At 39.5% G+C, this 14,447-nt stretch overlaps 1 protein-coding gene across 1 annotated transcript in view; it reads left to right on the top strand.

Annotated features, from left to right (window-relative positions):
- st6gal2a (ST6 beta-galactosamide alpha-2,6-sialyltranferase 2a) overlaps nucleotides 1-14,447 on the top strand; it is a 75,337-nt gene that overhangs the window by 38,716 nt on the left and 22,174 nt on the right. The window contains exons 4-5 of the mRNA XM_047371570.1: nucleotides 12,493-12,590; nucleotides 13,912-14,013. Coding sequence (XP_047227526.1) covers nucleotides 12,493-12,590; nucleotides 13,912-14,013 — 200 coding nt within the window. The remainder of the gene's footprint in view (nucleotides 1-12,492; nucleotides 12,591-13,911; nucleotides 14,014-14,447) is intronic.

The raw sequence follows: 14,447 nt of genomic DNA, 5'->3' as shown, positions 1-14,447 counted from the left end.
GCTCTGGCGTTTTCCTTGTCTCCTGTGTGTTTTCGGGACCACCCTCTGACGGGTATTATTGTCCCAGCCAGCATGTAAAGCAGCAGCAGAAAATCTGAGCGTTTGCAGAGAGCCTTAGTTGACCATAGTGCGCAGTTACAGATTAAGGCTTTTACATCACACAGGCTTCAGGGTTGATCAAGCAGCAGAGCAAACTGGAAGGTATAAAATGGGTATTAGATTAAAAGATTTAGCAGTTTAAAAGCTACATCATTCTTAATTTTACCCTTCTTACAATATAAAGTGCTTTTAATAAGATGTCAGAAAATGTGCTGGAGTGACGAACTGTTTGAAGAATAAAGTATTTGGGTACTGCCACTCCCCCACATTTTGCTGCGTGCTGCCGGTTGCTCCTAGGCTCTTCCCATGTTTACCTGAAAGACAAAGTTAGCTGTTTAGAAAGCTATTGCAGGAAACTTAAGGCCTCCAATCAGTTTCATTAAATTTTTGTTTTTTTGTGAGTACAATAAACTGCTGGTAGTATGTCTGTAAAGCAGCAGTTGCAGGCTAGCTACCCAATCAGACTCCTGTTAGACTCCTCGCGTTACTCCATATAAACGAGAATGACAACGCGGGATATTTTGCATATTACATTTTAGACATGTTTACCCAAAAACTATTGCTAAAATGTTAAAGCTGTAGTTAGCTGTTGCTAAAACTATTGCAACAGCTCACTTTGTGGGTGGTTATTCTACATTTTGCGTACATTTTGCACCACCATGTAAAACGTTTAAAATCTAATCTTTTAAAGCACCCTTTTAGATAGATTATGTGAAAATCTATTGCCTATTAGCAAATAGTGGCTACCTTGATGTCATGTTTTCTCAGTGAAATTGGCTTATTAAACTACATGACAATATAGACAATACCCTTTTCCCTCATTTTGCAAGCATAGGAAAGTAATGTAATGCACTGGAGAAAAAGTAATGTCCTTGAGAAATCTCTGTACTGTCTCGAATATTAAAAACATACTTTTTGGGGAAATTCCATTGTTGTTGCACAACATGACTGCAGGACTGGAAGAAGTGATTTTCATCATGCACTGAATGTAAAACAACAAGAAGCACCATGTTTGGTAGTGAAATTAAAATGGGACATTTTAAAATGCACTTGAAAATCTTGTATTCAGCGACTAAGAATTATTTTCCTGGGTGAGAAAATTATTATTCTGAGTGGTATTCAGTCATTTTCAGTTTTTTTTGTTTTTGTTTGTTTGTTTCTTATGCACGGTTTGGCACCGTATGGCAGATCAGGTGGAATTAGGCTAAAGACATTGGAAAAACACTTAAAGTTCTCATGCAAATTTGTGATGAACCTGCGATACTGAGATTAAAATGTTGTCCAACCTAGTTTCTTTGAACTTTGCAAGGAAAATCAGTTTTATAGTGTATGAGAAAGCAAACAAACTGTTCAACAAGAAGTTGGTTAACAATGGTATCATGAAGTTAAAAATACAGCGTCTTGCAACAGTACTCCTTGTACTTTCTCACTTTTTTAGATAGAACAACTCAAAGTAGTGCATTATTGCGAGGTAGAAGGGAAATTAAGTACTATCTTCAAGATTTTTTGCAAATAAAAATCTAAAAAGTGTGGTGTGCAGTTGTTTTTAGCCACGTGTACTTTCATACCCAAAAATAAAATCCAACGCAACCATTTGCCTTTTAGAAGTAACCTCACTAGTTAAATGGGTAAATGGTTTAATTAAATTTTGATTTTAATCCAGCTGTACTGTGAAGTCCTCACTACTGTTCTATTGAGCAAAAAACGTCACGAAAACCAAGAAACACTTTATTTTAAACTTTTAACTGGGTTAGGTTTTAAATCAAGGCTCAACCAGAGAGAAGCAGCCAAGAAGCTCATTGGAAGCCCGTAAAGGATCTCTTGCCTGGAGACTGGAAGAAATGCAGAGATCCAGAGCTCAACTGGGAGAATCTGTCAACAGGACAAGTGTTAATTTTGACTCCAAAAATCTGACCTTTATTGGAGATTGACAAGAGGAAAGGAAGCCATAAGAAATCCCATTTGAGGTTTGCCTCAAGCCATGCAGAGGACACAGCAAATATGTGGTACAAGGTGCTTTGGTCAGATGAGACCAAAATGAACCATATGTGTGGAGAAAAAGTATTACTGCACAACACACTGAACACACCATCTTGGTGGGGATTCTTTTCTTCGGCACTGACGATGAAGACAAAAGGCTTGCTTGGTAGATGGATAGAGCAAAATACAGGAAAGAAACAACCTGCTAGAGTCTGCAAGACCTGAGACTGGGGAGGAGGTTGACCTTCCTTCAGGACAACAACTCTTTATATATAGCCAGACTTGCAATGCAATGTTATATTGAGAATCAGTGTTCAGAATTTATATTCAAATACACTCTCTGTCCAATATGACAGAACTGTAGCTGTTTTCTAAAGAAGAATTAGGAATCATCTCAGTCTCTAAATCAGCAAAGCATTACTCAAAGCATAAATCGTATTGCAGCGAGAAACCTTTTGATAACAATGTAGCTCCTTCGTTCCACTTCACAATTATGTGCAAGTTTGTGTTGATCTATCACGTAAACGTCTGCTAAAAAGCACAAAGGTTTGTTGTGGTAAGGTGACAGGAGCTATTTTTGTCTGAGCAGTGTTCTGGTTTCTTGTGGTTTTCACAGATAATTTTGTCAAGCTGATCGTGCTGAAAGTTGAGTGTGTGCCTTGAAGGTTTCATATATTTTCTGCATTAGAACGTGTGTGTTCTTGGTCATAAGCTTACCATGGAGCTGCCAATGGCAGCTCCATGGTAAGCAGGGAGTGTAAACTCAGCGACAGATGGCTGAGTTGAAAAAAACAAAAAACCCCTCCAGTAGCTAATCAGCCTTCTTCGGATCACATATAGCTTCCTTGCATTTTTGAGACTTCAGCTATTCAGATCAAGCACTCTGATTAATTAGGTCGGCTTGAGCTTTATGGTTCTCATCTTCATTCTTGTGACATTTCTGTACTCTGACACATTTTTATAAATCATTTGCTTCTCCAAGCAAAAAGAGGAACTGACTAAGCATATTTCTTGGAAAATCCGATGTAGGTGATGTAAACCTGCATTTTGCTATTGATCTTGCATTCACAGTGGAATTGACTTGTGCTGTGTCAGTGAAAGTAATAGTCATACTACTTTAGTCTGTCCACAGCTCTCCTTAATGTGAAATTGCTCGATGTGCTAAAAGGTTTCCTGCACATTCACAGAAGTGCTGACTAAATACTTATTCCAGTATACCATAAAGTGTGTGACTGAATGTTTGGTAATTTTTTTTTTTTTCTTGTGGGGGATTTTTCTCTTCCTATTTCCTTGAAGGACTTTGACTTCATTTGGCAAATAAATAGAGGTAGCTTCACGTTCGCTTCATTTATGTCTCCATAATCCAGATCCACTCTCAACTCTTAAGGTTTCCTCAGTGTCGGGCGTACTGTGAGCAGGGCAGACTCAATACGCACTGTCCACAGATGTTTGAGATTTCAGTCAAACATACCAATTTCCACCTTTTATGGTGACAAATTCCTACATTTCCCACACTTTCTGCCATGGCGTCATTAGGAAGAGAAGGAAGAGCAAATTTAGCTTGTAGCTTTGGAAAAACAAAAGAAAAGAAGGTGGCATACAATGCCATTAGACCAGACTAGGGACAAAGAAGAAGAATACACCTGTCAATGAGGTCTGTCGGAGCAGTGTGCCACATATAAAACTGTTTGATGTCAAGAATGAGCAGTTTGTTTGACACCGTGGATGCGGTCGTAAAAATAGAGCTTTGCACAGACTTGTCCGATGGATGTCTGCTTTGCGTCCACCTTGAGTAACGCGGACATTCGAGTAGTCATGTCCACTTGACTCTGGGAGCCTTTATACAGTTAAAACCAGATGCCGCCTACCTGCACTCAGTGAAAACAATTTTTACCCACTATCTGGCATGAAATCAGACTAAACTTTATTTATTTTACCAGAAATGTTTGTTGCCTCTAACCTCCACAGGTTTGCCTCTGGGCTATCCCAAATACCTTAATGGCATTGTAATCTCAGTGTTTGAGAGCTCCTGTATTTAAAGACGTTAACAAACTAATTATATCTCTCATTATTCTATAGTCATTTAGCAAATATAAGTAATTGTGGTAATCCTAACTGACCAAAACCAGAAAAAGTTCAGTATGACTTAATCTCTGACAGTGAAAATAAAATGTTTACATACACTGTTTTTTTTTTTTTTACAGTGTATGTAAATATCTGGTTCCAGCTGCATCTTTATAAAAATACATTCTAAGAAGACTTTTTCGTCTTTATGGGAGCAGACAAAAATATTAAATGAAATTATTTATGTTACTCCTCACAAAAGTCTCTCATACAGACTAATTCCATACATCAGAGGTATTGGCTCTGTGTCATCATCTTTGTATTCATTTCTCAAACGATAAAAGAGGCTAAAGATACTTGATGCAACTCCGTAAATAAGACAACTGTCATGTGGCCAAAGTAACCAAACAGCCTTATTGTGCTGGAAGAGCTTGCCTTTACGTGATGGTAATTATCAAGTCTAGCCTCAACAGGAAATCCAACTGCATTGATCTTTCTCGACTTACTGTCACCTTCCTTTCCAAAAGGCGGTTTCAGCATGCATTATGCGGCTCTTTTTTAGTATTTAATATGCTTCAAAATAAATGAGAATCTTGCTTCTTTTTCATTTCACATGCAAGTTTTCTGGCATTTAGACATCAGTGTTGTCATTGGCTGAAACCTCTATGTGAAAGGTTTGTTACTCTGTTTAGGCAAGTGTGTGGATGTGAAATGGTGTCTGGCTGCCATCGTCTGGTGGATTGAGGGGGCAACACCCAATCCAAGAGCAAAGAGAATCATGTTAGCGCAGCAGGTCATCCAATGATGCAGAAACATGAGGAAGACATTCCTGTGTTGGGCTGCTGGGACTTATGATTTATGACTGTGTGGAAAAAAATGTCATTTATTCTTTTAAAAGTCATATTATTAAGACGAAAGAACATTTGGATTCATTGTCATTGTGAGACATTGTCTGAGCCCTTTCATGCTGCATGATGTGTTTTCTCACCCCATTTAGAGCTGAACATTCCAAAATTTGAATGTTGCTGTAAATGTGAATTATTTAGTCAAGCTTTTATTTCTGTAAAATTTGATGATTATGGCTTGCAGCTGACCAACACAAAACAAAAGTAGTTTAGTAAAAAATTAGAACATTACCCAAGGACGACAAAAAATATTTTTTGCTCGTCAACTTAAAAATATGTCCATGTATTGTACAGTATAAACACTAGTACGTGGTTGGGGCTCCTTTTGCATGAATTAATGCATCAATGCACCATGGCATGTGGGTATTCAGCCAGTGGCTCTGGTCAGGTCCTAAAAAGGCCCAAGTTGCTTTTTCAGCTCATTGCATTTTTGATGGTGAGGCCAGGTGCCAGGTCCTGTTGATTAAACACAAATAAATACAAAATCAGAATCTCCATAAAGCTTATCAACAGAGGGAAGCATGAAGTGCTCTAAATGTTTTCTTGGTAGATGGCTGCTCTGACTTTGGACTTAATAGAACACAGCGGACTAAACCCAACAGAAAATTGGGCTCCCCAAATCTTCAGTAACTGTGGACGTCAGTTACTGAAAAAAGTTAACTGGACGTCAAGCAGATTAGTCTGTGAATCTCCACATCTCTTCCAAACTCAAGGACCTTAAATTCAAAATTAAATGTTAAATGTACTTGAGAAAGAGGTCAGTCCTTTTTTCTTTTTTACCTCAGGCAACATGTTTCTTACACTTTTGGCTCAGGAATGAATTAGCACAATGTAAGCACAAGGTGTAGCCCATTTCCTTTTTGCGTCTGTGTGTGGTGGCTCTGAAGCTCAGACTCCAGCTGCGCTCCTTGTCTTGTGAATCACCTCCAAAATTTGTTTAATCTCTATGTCCTGGTGATTGTGCAGCATTTTTCTACCACATTTTGTCCTTCTACTCAACTTTCCAATAATCTGCTCGGACACAGCGCTCTGTAAACAGTCAGCTTCTTTAAGAATGATCTTTTTTGGGCTACCACCTTTGTAGAGAGCATCAGTGACTGTCGGGCCACAAGTCTGTCCGATCATTGTGTGGGCCATAGCATGTTATTTCTGTCTTAAAAATCCTTTTTAGTTAATTGGTCTGAGGTAACATTCTGAACTTTGTGTTTTCTTCAACTATAAGTCATAATCATCAAAATTAGAGACATATGCCTCCAATATATCACTTAGTATGTAATAAACTTACATAATAAAAAAATCTGAAACAAATATATTTTGTGAATATGTTAATTTATTATGATGCAACAGGGTACAGCTTAGCTCCTATTCAACCCTGAATACAATTATAAGTCTCAATGAACTAATGACAGAATGCCCTCTGTTGGTAGCATCAGATATGACACTGAGGAGGTTGGAAACAACAGCATCATAAATGTTATTTTCTGTCCTTTTTTGTCTCTCTGTATCTCCAGTATTACTTGGTTAGGTGTACCTATGTTCTGCAAGGCTGACCCTGGACACAAAAACCATTAAAAAAAAAAAACAGTAGTTTGTGAAATCATCTACTCAATATCAGATGGTTTTCCATTTTCACTGTTTATATGTAGAAAATGCTTCTTAAATAAAACTTTCTATTGTGCAGTCTTTGACCGCTGTTAACCTGCAGGACCTCTGATCACTGAACAAACAAGCAGCGTGCAAAAAGAGCAACAGGAGAGGTAATCGCATCATTTTTATGTGTTAGTCAGATAAGAATAAAAGGCAAAGTGACCTGCAGAAATGGTGTTTCATTAACATGTTGCTGAGTTTGCGGCCAATACAGCGTCAATTCATCTTGGGAATGACATATACAAGTCCTGCACAGTGGTCAGAGGGATTTTAAGCCATTCTTCTTGCAGGATAGTGGCCAGGTCACTACGTGATACTGGTGGAGGAAAACGTTTCCTGACTCTCTCCTCCAAAACACCCCAAAGTGGCTCAATAATATTTAGATCTGGTGACTGTGCAGGCCATGGGAGATGTTCAACTTCACTTTCATGTTCATCAAACCAATCTTTCACCAGTCTTGCTGTGTGTATTGGTGCATTGTCATCCTGATACACGGCACCGCCTTCAGGATACAATGTGTAATGGAAATTATTTTATTAAGTGTTCCAAAGTGTGTGACCTTTGGGTTACCTCACTCCTGTGAACATCTGTGTTAGGGAGTAAGCTGTAAAAGCCTTTATCAGAAGTTTAATGGTTAAAACCCACAGTTAGGATGATGTGTTGGGAAGGACAGATGGGTTCCCAGAGAACTTTGTGACCTCTGAACCTGAGAAGGGTCTGGGGTCATAAAACACAGACTCTTTGAAGTTGAGATAACACTGTCATGTTCTGGTATAAATACTGTGTGTAAATGTTGATCGGGGCTCTGTTTCACTGACTAACCTCAGTGACAGAGTCATTCAAACGCTGAATGCCTTTGAATAAAATTTATAAAGACAAAGTCCGGATTTTCTCTTGTTATGAGTCAACTTCTACCCACTTTGATAAGAAAATTCCACAACAAATGTTTGAACCATTGGATGCACATGGTCCTCAAGAATGATTCGGTAGTCCTTGGCAGTGACACGCCCATCTAGCACAAGTATTGGGCCAAGGGAATGCCATGATATGGCAGCCCAAACCATCACTGATCCACCCCCATGCTTCACTCTGGGCATGCAACAGTCTGGGTGGTACGCTTCTTTGGGGCTTCTCCACACCGTAACTCTCTCGGATGTGGGGAAAACAGTAAAGGTGGACTCATCAGAGAACAATACATGTTTCACATTGTCCACAGCCCAAGATTTGCACTCCTTGCACCATTGAAACCGACGTTTGGCATTGGCACGAGTGACCAAAGGTTTGGCTATAGCAGCCCGGCCATGTATATTGACCCTGTGGAGCTCCCGACGGACAGTTCTGGTGGAAACAGGAGAGTTGAGGTGCACATTTAATTCTGCCGTGATTTGGGCAGCCGTGGTTTTATGTTTTTTGGATACAATCTGGGTTAGCACCCAAACATCCCTTTCAGACAGGTTCCTCTTGCGTCCACAGTTAATCCTGTTGGATGTGGTTCGTCCTTCTTGGTGGTATGCTGACATTACCCTGGATACCGTGGCTCTTGATACATCACAAAGACTTGCTATCTTGGTCACAGATGCGCCAGCAAGACGTGCACCAACAATTTGTCCTCTTTTGAACTCTGGTATGTCACCCATAATGTTGTGTGCATTTCAATATTTTGAGCAAAACTGTGCTCTTACCCTGCTAATTGAACCTTCACACTCTGCTCTTACTGGTGCAATGTGCAATCAATGAAGACTGGCTACCAGGCTGGTCCAATTTAGCCATGAAACCTCCCACACTAAAATGACAGGTGTTTCAGTTTCAATGTCCAACCCCTGTATATACTGAACAAAAAAGTGTGAAACAACTAAAAATATGTGTTATATTCTAGGTCCTTCAAAGTAACCACCTTTTGCTTTGATTACTGCTCCACACACTCTTGGCATTCTGTTGACGAGCTTCAAGAGGTAGTCACCTGAAATGGTTTTCACTTCACAGGTGTGCCCTGTCAGGTTTTAATAAATGGGATTTCAAGCCTTATAAATGGGGTTGGGACCATCAGTTGTGTTGTGCAGGAGGTGGATACAGTACACAGCTGATAGTCCTACTGAATAGACTGTTAGAATTTGTATTATGGCAAGAAAAAAGCAGCTACGTAAATAAAAACGAGTGGCCATCATTACTATAAGAAATGAAGGTCAGTCAGTCCGAACAATTGGGAAAACTTTGAAAGTGTCCCCAAGTGCAGTCGCAAAAATCATCAAGCGCTGCAAAGAAACTGGCTCACATGAGGACCGCCCCAGGAAAGGAAGACCAAGAGTCACCTCTGCTGCGGACGATAAGTTCATCCGAGTCACCAGCCTCAGAAATTTCAGGTTGACAGCAGCTCAGATTAGAGAACAGGTCAATGCCACACAGAGTTCTAGCTGCAGACACATCTCTAGAACAACTGTTAAGAGGAGACTGTGTGAATCAGGCCTTCATGGTAAAATAGCGGCTAGGAAACCACTGCTGAGGACAGGCAACAAGAAGAAGAGACTTGTTTGGGCTAAAGAACACAAGGAATGGACATTAGACCAGTGGAAATCTGTGCTTTGGTCTGATGAGTCCAAGTTTGAGATCTTTGGTTCCAACCACCGTGTCTTTGTGCGGCGCAGAAGAGGTGAACGGATGGACTCTACATGCCTGGTTCCCACCGTGAAGCATGGAGGAGGAGGTGTGATGGTGTGGGGGTGCTTTGCTGGTGACACTGTTGGGGATTTATTCAAAATTGAAGGCATACTGAACCAGCATGGTTACCACAGCATCTTGCAGCGGCATGCTATTCTATCCGGTTTGTGTTTGTTGTATTTTTCAACAGGACAATGACCCCAAACACACCTCCAGGATGTGTAAGGGCTATTTGACCAAGAAGGAGAGTGATGGGGTGCTGCGCCAGATGACCTGGCCTCCACAGTCACCAGACCTGAACCCAATCGAGATGGTTTGGGGTGAGCTGGACCACAGAGTGAAGGCAAAAGGGCCAACAAGTGCTAAGCATCTCTGGGAACTCCTTCAAGACTGTTGGAAAACCATTTCAGGTGACGACCTCTTGAAGCTCATCAACAGAATGCCAAGAGTGTGCGGAGCAGCAATCAAAGCAAAAGGTGGCTACATTGAAGAACCTAGAATATAAGACATATTTTTAGTTTCACACTTTTTTGTTCAGTATATAATTCCACATGTGTTCATTCATAGTTTTGATGCCTTCAGTGTGAAGCTACAATATTCATAGTCATAAAAATAAAGAAAACTCTCTGAATGAGAAGGTGTGTCCAAACCTTTGGTCTGTACTGTATATGATATAACCTAGGTACTGTTACCTCTGTTGAGGTGCTTAAATATGGTGGCAGCAGTGGTAGGGGTTCATCCTATTACCGGTGGGTTGCCGGTTTGAACCCCTGCTCTGTCTGTCTCAGTCATTGTCCTTGGGCAAGTCATTTCACCTGCCTTGCCTGCTAATGGTGGTCAGAGGGCCCGGTGGCACTGATGTATGGCAGCCTCACTTCTGTCAGTCGGCCCCAGGGCAGCTGTGGCTCCTGTGCTGGCTTGCCATTGTCAGCGTGTGAATGTGTGTATGAATGGGTGAATGACTGATTATAGTGTAAAGTGCTTTGGGATCTCTGGGGACTTGATAAAGAGCTACACAAGCACAGGCTGTTTTCCATTTAAATAGCTATGATATGCTAAACCACGATTCTCCCTCCACTGTACATGAACACTGTATGAACTGTAGAATTCACTGACTTTCAGAAACACTTTGACTAAAGCTTTTTTTTGTCGTAACCATCTCCCTAAATTACTTTTCTATGTTTTTTGTTTTTTGTGCCACCAGATATTGCAGAACAAAACACAAATGTTAGATTCTGACTTCAGAAAAAGTTTTTATCTTGATGGAGATAAAAATCTCTGTTTTGAGAAATGTCCATTTAAAGTCAAGCTCTGTGTGTAAGAGACACGTTTTGAGCATTATATTGCAAGACTAGAGCAGCTGGCCAGGCTCAACTGTTTGCTGAAGGTTTATATGTATGATGGAGTGTCAGATCATGAGATGAAACTTAATCGATGAGCAAATAGGCTGAAATGTATGTTTATGTTGTGCCATCTGTTAAGTTGGAGATTTAACAAAGGCTAATAAAAAACAAAGGACGTCAAATGAGTCGTTTCACAGCCATGCAGAGTGATTATATTTCTCAGTAAACTCGTTACCCATCAGTTACCTGAGCCAACCACTGGGGAGCGCTCTAGTTCTGCTTGTTGTCACTGATGAACAGTTGAGACACAATTTCTTCAAACTGTGCCTGGATTAGTCAATCAGAGGAACAAGTATTATTATTTTAAGATGTTGATTGGAGGGGGGCAGTTCTTCTTCACTTTGCTGACATGGAAGACAGTCGTTTTATCTGACATGACAGAGCTTCATCTCTTTGAACCAGTTATACTTGTTGCTAGGGCTTGGCGATACGGCATGATTATATGATTTTGCCATTTTTTTTCCATTACAATTCTGATCTAGATTTGATCATGATTTCCCAATAAAATATCATGGCTCTTAGAAAAAGACATGACACAACATAACTTATGGCAAAGAGCATTTCTAACCCTATTCTAATCAGCTTGCATCATTTTGACAAACTGTTTCAAACACAATTGATATTTAAGAAATATATTGCTATGCTTAAGACACAAAGCACACTGTTTCCTATGCTGTTTTTTTTAACTCAAAACAAAACACTCAAATAAAGTCCATTCTTTCCCCCTAATCTATATGTAAAAGTATGAAGATTTGATATCATGATTATTGTGTGAAAATTCCTCACAGTTATCAGTTTATCTTTAGCGTCAGCAGTAGTATTTATATTTGTCATCATTTGATTACAGTCTCATCAACACAGAGTGCCTTCTATATTAATTGATATCTGTCAGGAAATTAAATGCAGCCTGAACACACAATGCACCCATCATTCAGATGTTTTTACCAGTGTGTTGCCACCGTTTCAATCAGTTGTATGATATTTGAGGTTCAGAGGCTTTTATTGTGAAGGTTTGTTTCAGATACAGTGCTGGCAATCAAATAAATCTGACCAGCTGGTAACAAGTAACATTTTTAAAAGACAGATGTTAATTCAATTCAATTCAGTTTATTTATATAGCGCCAATTCCCAACACATGTCGTCTCAAGGCACTTCACAACAGTCAGGTACATACATTCCAATTAATCCTAACCATTGAACAGTGCAGTCAGATTCAGTTATTTATTGAAATTGGATAAAAAGTTTTTCTGTCCAAGGAAACCCAGCAGATTGCATTGAGTCAGAAATTGACTCGATGCAAAAGTCCAAAGTTCAGCTACATTGGACACTTAGTGGCCTTTTGTGTTTTAATATCCCTGTTTTGCCTTGTGTGCCTGCTGCTGCACATTTGAGATGTTGTTAGTAAATCAAAAACTCAGTCACTGAATATGGTTATAATGGCAATTACATTAATTAGAATACTACTGTAATACTATTATGGTAATCATTAAAATCAGGACGCAGTCTAATCCCTGCCACATAAGCATCTGAGCAAACATCTGCAATGCACAGAATGTGCTTTCTAGAAGATTTAAGGGTCTCTCTTCTTTGGCAGCTTTCATTTTTTCTAATCCTTCACGGATCCTCTGTTAGCACCACCTCTATGTGTTTCTTAATTCTTATAACATCATGCATACTTCGAGATCAGCTCAATTACTGCCTTGTCCTGTTATTGATTAGGGTCCTGGTTTGTGTTTCAGACACTCATGATGCAGTTTTGCGGTTCAATGCTGCCCCTACAGAGGGATACGAGCAAGATGTGGGAAACAAAACTACCATCCGCATCATCAATTCACAGGTAAGTCAAAATCTGGCCTTGGATGACTTAATTTAGTCTAAATAATTTTGTACTTCAAACCTGTTAAGTTTTCTGATGTTCTTGAAAACATATTTACTAAACAAAAACAGGCAAAATTCATGGGCTTTGTGTGATGTGTATTAAGAAGAAAACTAGCAGCTTTTATAAAAAAAGAAAAAGCTACACAAGCAGGAGATCTGGTTGTTTCTGTTGGAGAACATACAGGAATGTGTTACACAATGCCAAAGAGAAAATGTGTCAGCATTGGCCTTAGAGAAGCAATTGTTACATAATTTCTATCTGAGAAAAGTTATGAGACCATTTTCAAACAACTTGAAGTCTTTTATTCTACCAGAAAGGTTATTCTGCAGTGAGAAACATTTAGATAGCCCCGGAGGTTCTGACCTTAGCATGCTCATAAAAACTACAGACTAATTAATACCAGCTTTAATAAAGAACGACTGAACTGGCGTGGGTTGTTTGAATACATTTCCAGGAAATAAACTTTTCTCTTAAAGATGAATATGGTAGCACATTTTTACCAGAATACTTCTGAGCAAATTTCCTTGACATTAACGTAGATATATCTGGAGGTGAAACACAATGCCAATGCTAGACGAAAACCTGGCACAGCATATCTGCATATGCGATAATTCGGACTCGTTTACCAGCGACGCGAGCTGGGGACCTTGCAGTCATTGAGTTAATCATAAACTAATCTGTAAAAGAAAGTAGTTGTCAAATTTGAGATCATCTGTCTGACAACTGAAGCAGTATAAAGAAGAGTCGCCCAGAACCCCTTCACATCAGTGTAAAAGACTGATGGTTCAGTCCTCCATTTTGTTGAATAAATCATGACATTGTGGAATGTGATGTGTGTTTTTCAACACTTAAGATTCATTTAATTAAATTTCATTGAAATTAAATAATTTTAGAAGCACAGATCTGTTTAATGATGTCCTTATATTTAAAGTCATTGACTGGACAGAGTGCGTTCTTTCTTTTTACCATGATTGCATCAGCCAAAGGGGTCTGACACCAGAACATGTCTTAAATCAAACTTCTGGGTCTACTGTTGATGCAGACAACAGCTGACTCAAATCAGCAGATCAGAACTCAAAGGAAACAGAAATTTGGTATCAACCAGCATAAGGCTGATCAGCGCATCTCTGGTATAAATAAAAGAAATAAGCAACCTGACAAACTATGTTGGTTTAAGCAATTAATTTGGATTTCGTTTCGTACAAAAAAGGCTCAATACAGCATTATGTTTGATATTGTCATAAAAAGACCCCTCACTTTTCATGTTTCCTGTTTGCAGATTTTGGCCAATCCCAAGCATGAGTTCAACACAAGCTCTATCTATAAGAATGTAACACTGGTGGCCTGGGATCCTGCACCTTACACTGTTGACTTACATAAGGTAAGTAAGTTGCCTAGAGGAGGGGCGGCTCTGTGCTGTTTATGCATCAGTGGTTTTAACACGAACATGAATGGAGAAAGATCGACGCAGCGATGCGTGAATAGCAAACTATAAAAAATCTGATGAACATCTGATGAATCTAATGTGTGAAACACATTCCATAGAAATGGTCTTCTTCCCTGTTGCGTTGCCAAGGTCAGTTCAAAGCTGACCTCAGAGCTTATCAATCTCAGAGTGGATCACACACTCTTCATTCCTCACTCTCATATCCGCAACAACTCTCCTCTGACTTTTGTGTGCCTTTGAACAAGCTCTGATTTGTTTTTGCTTTTACTTTTATACTTTCTTCTTTGGTCCTTCGTCACTTTTTTCTGGAAGTGTGGGTTTTCAGCAGAGATGCACGGATTAGTTAAATCTCGTGAAAACTTAAATTT

The sequence above is a fragment of the Girardinichthys multiradiatus genome, chromosome 7, assembly GCF_021462225.1.
Source record: "Girardinichthys multiradiatus isolate DD_20200921_A chromosome 7, DD_fGirMul_XY1, whole genome shotgun sequence".
Lineage (NCBI taxonomy): Eukaryota > Metazoa > Chordata > Actinopteri > Cyprinodontiformes > Goodeidae > Girardinichthys > Girardinichthys multiradiatus.
The sequence above is the reverse complement of the archived record's forward strand: the minus strand, read 5'-3'. Positions and strand labels throughout refer to the sequence as shown.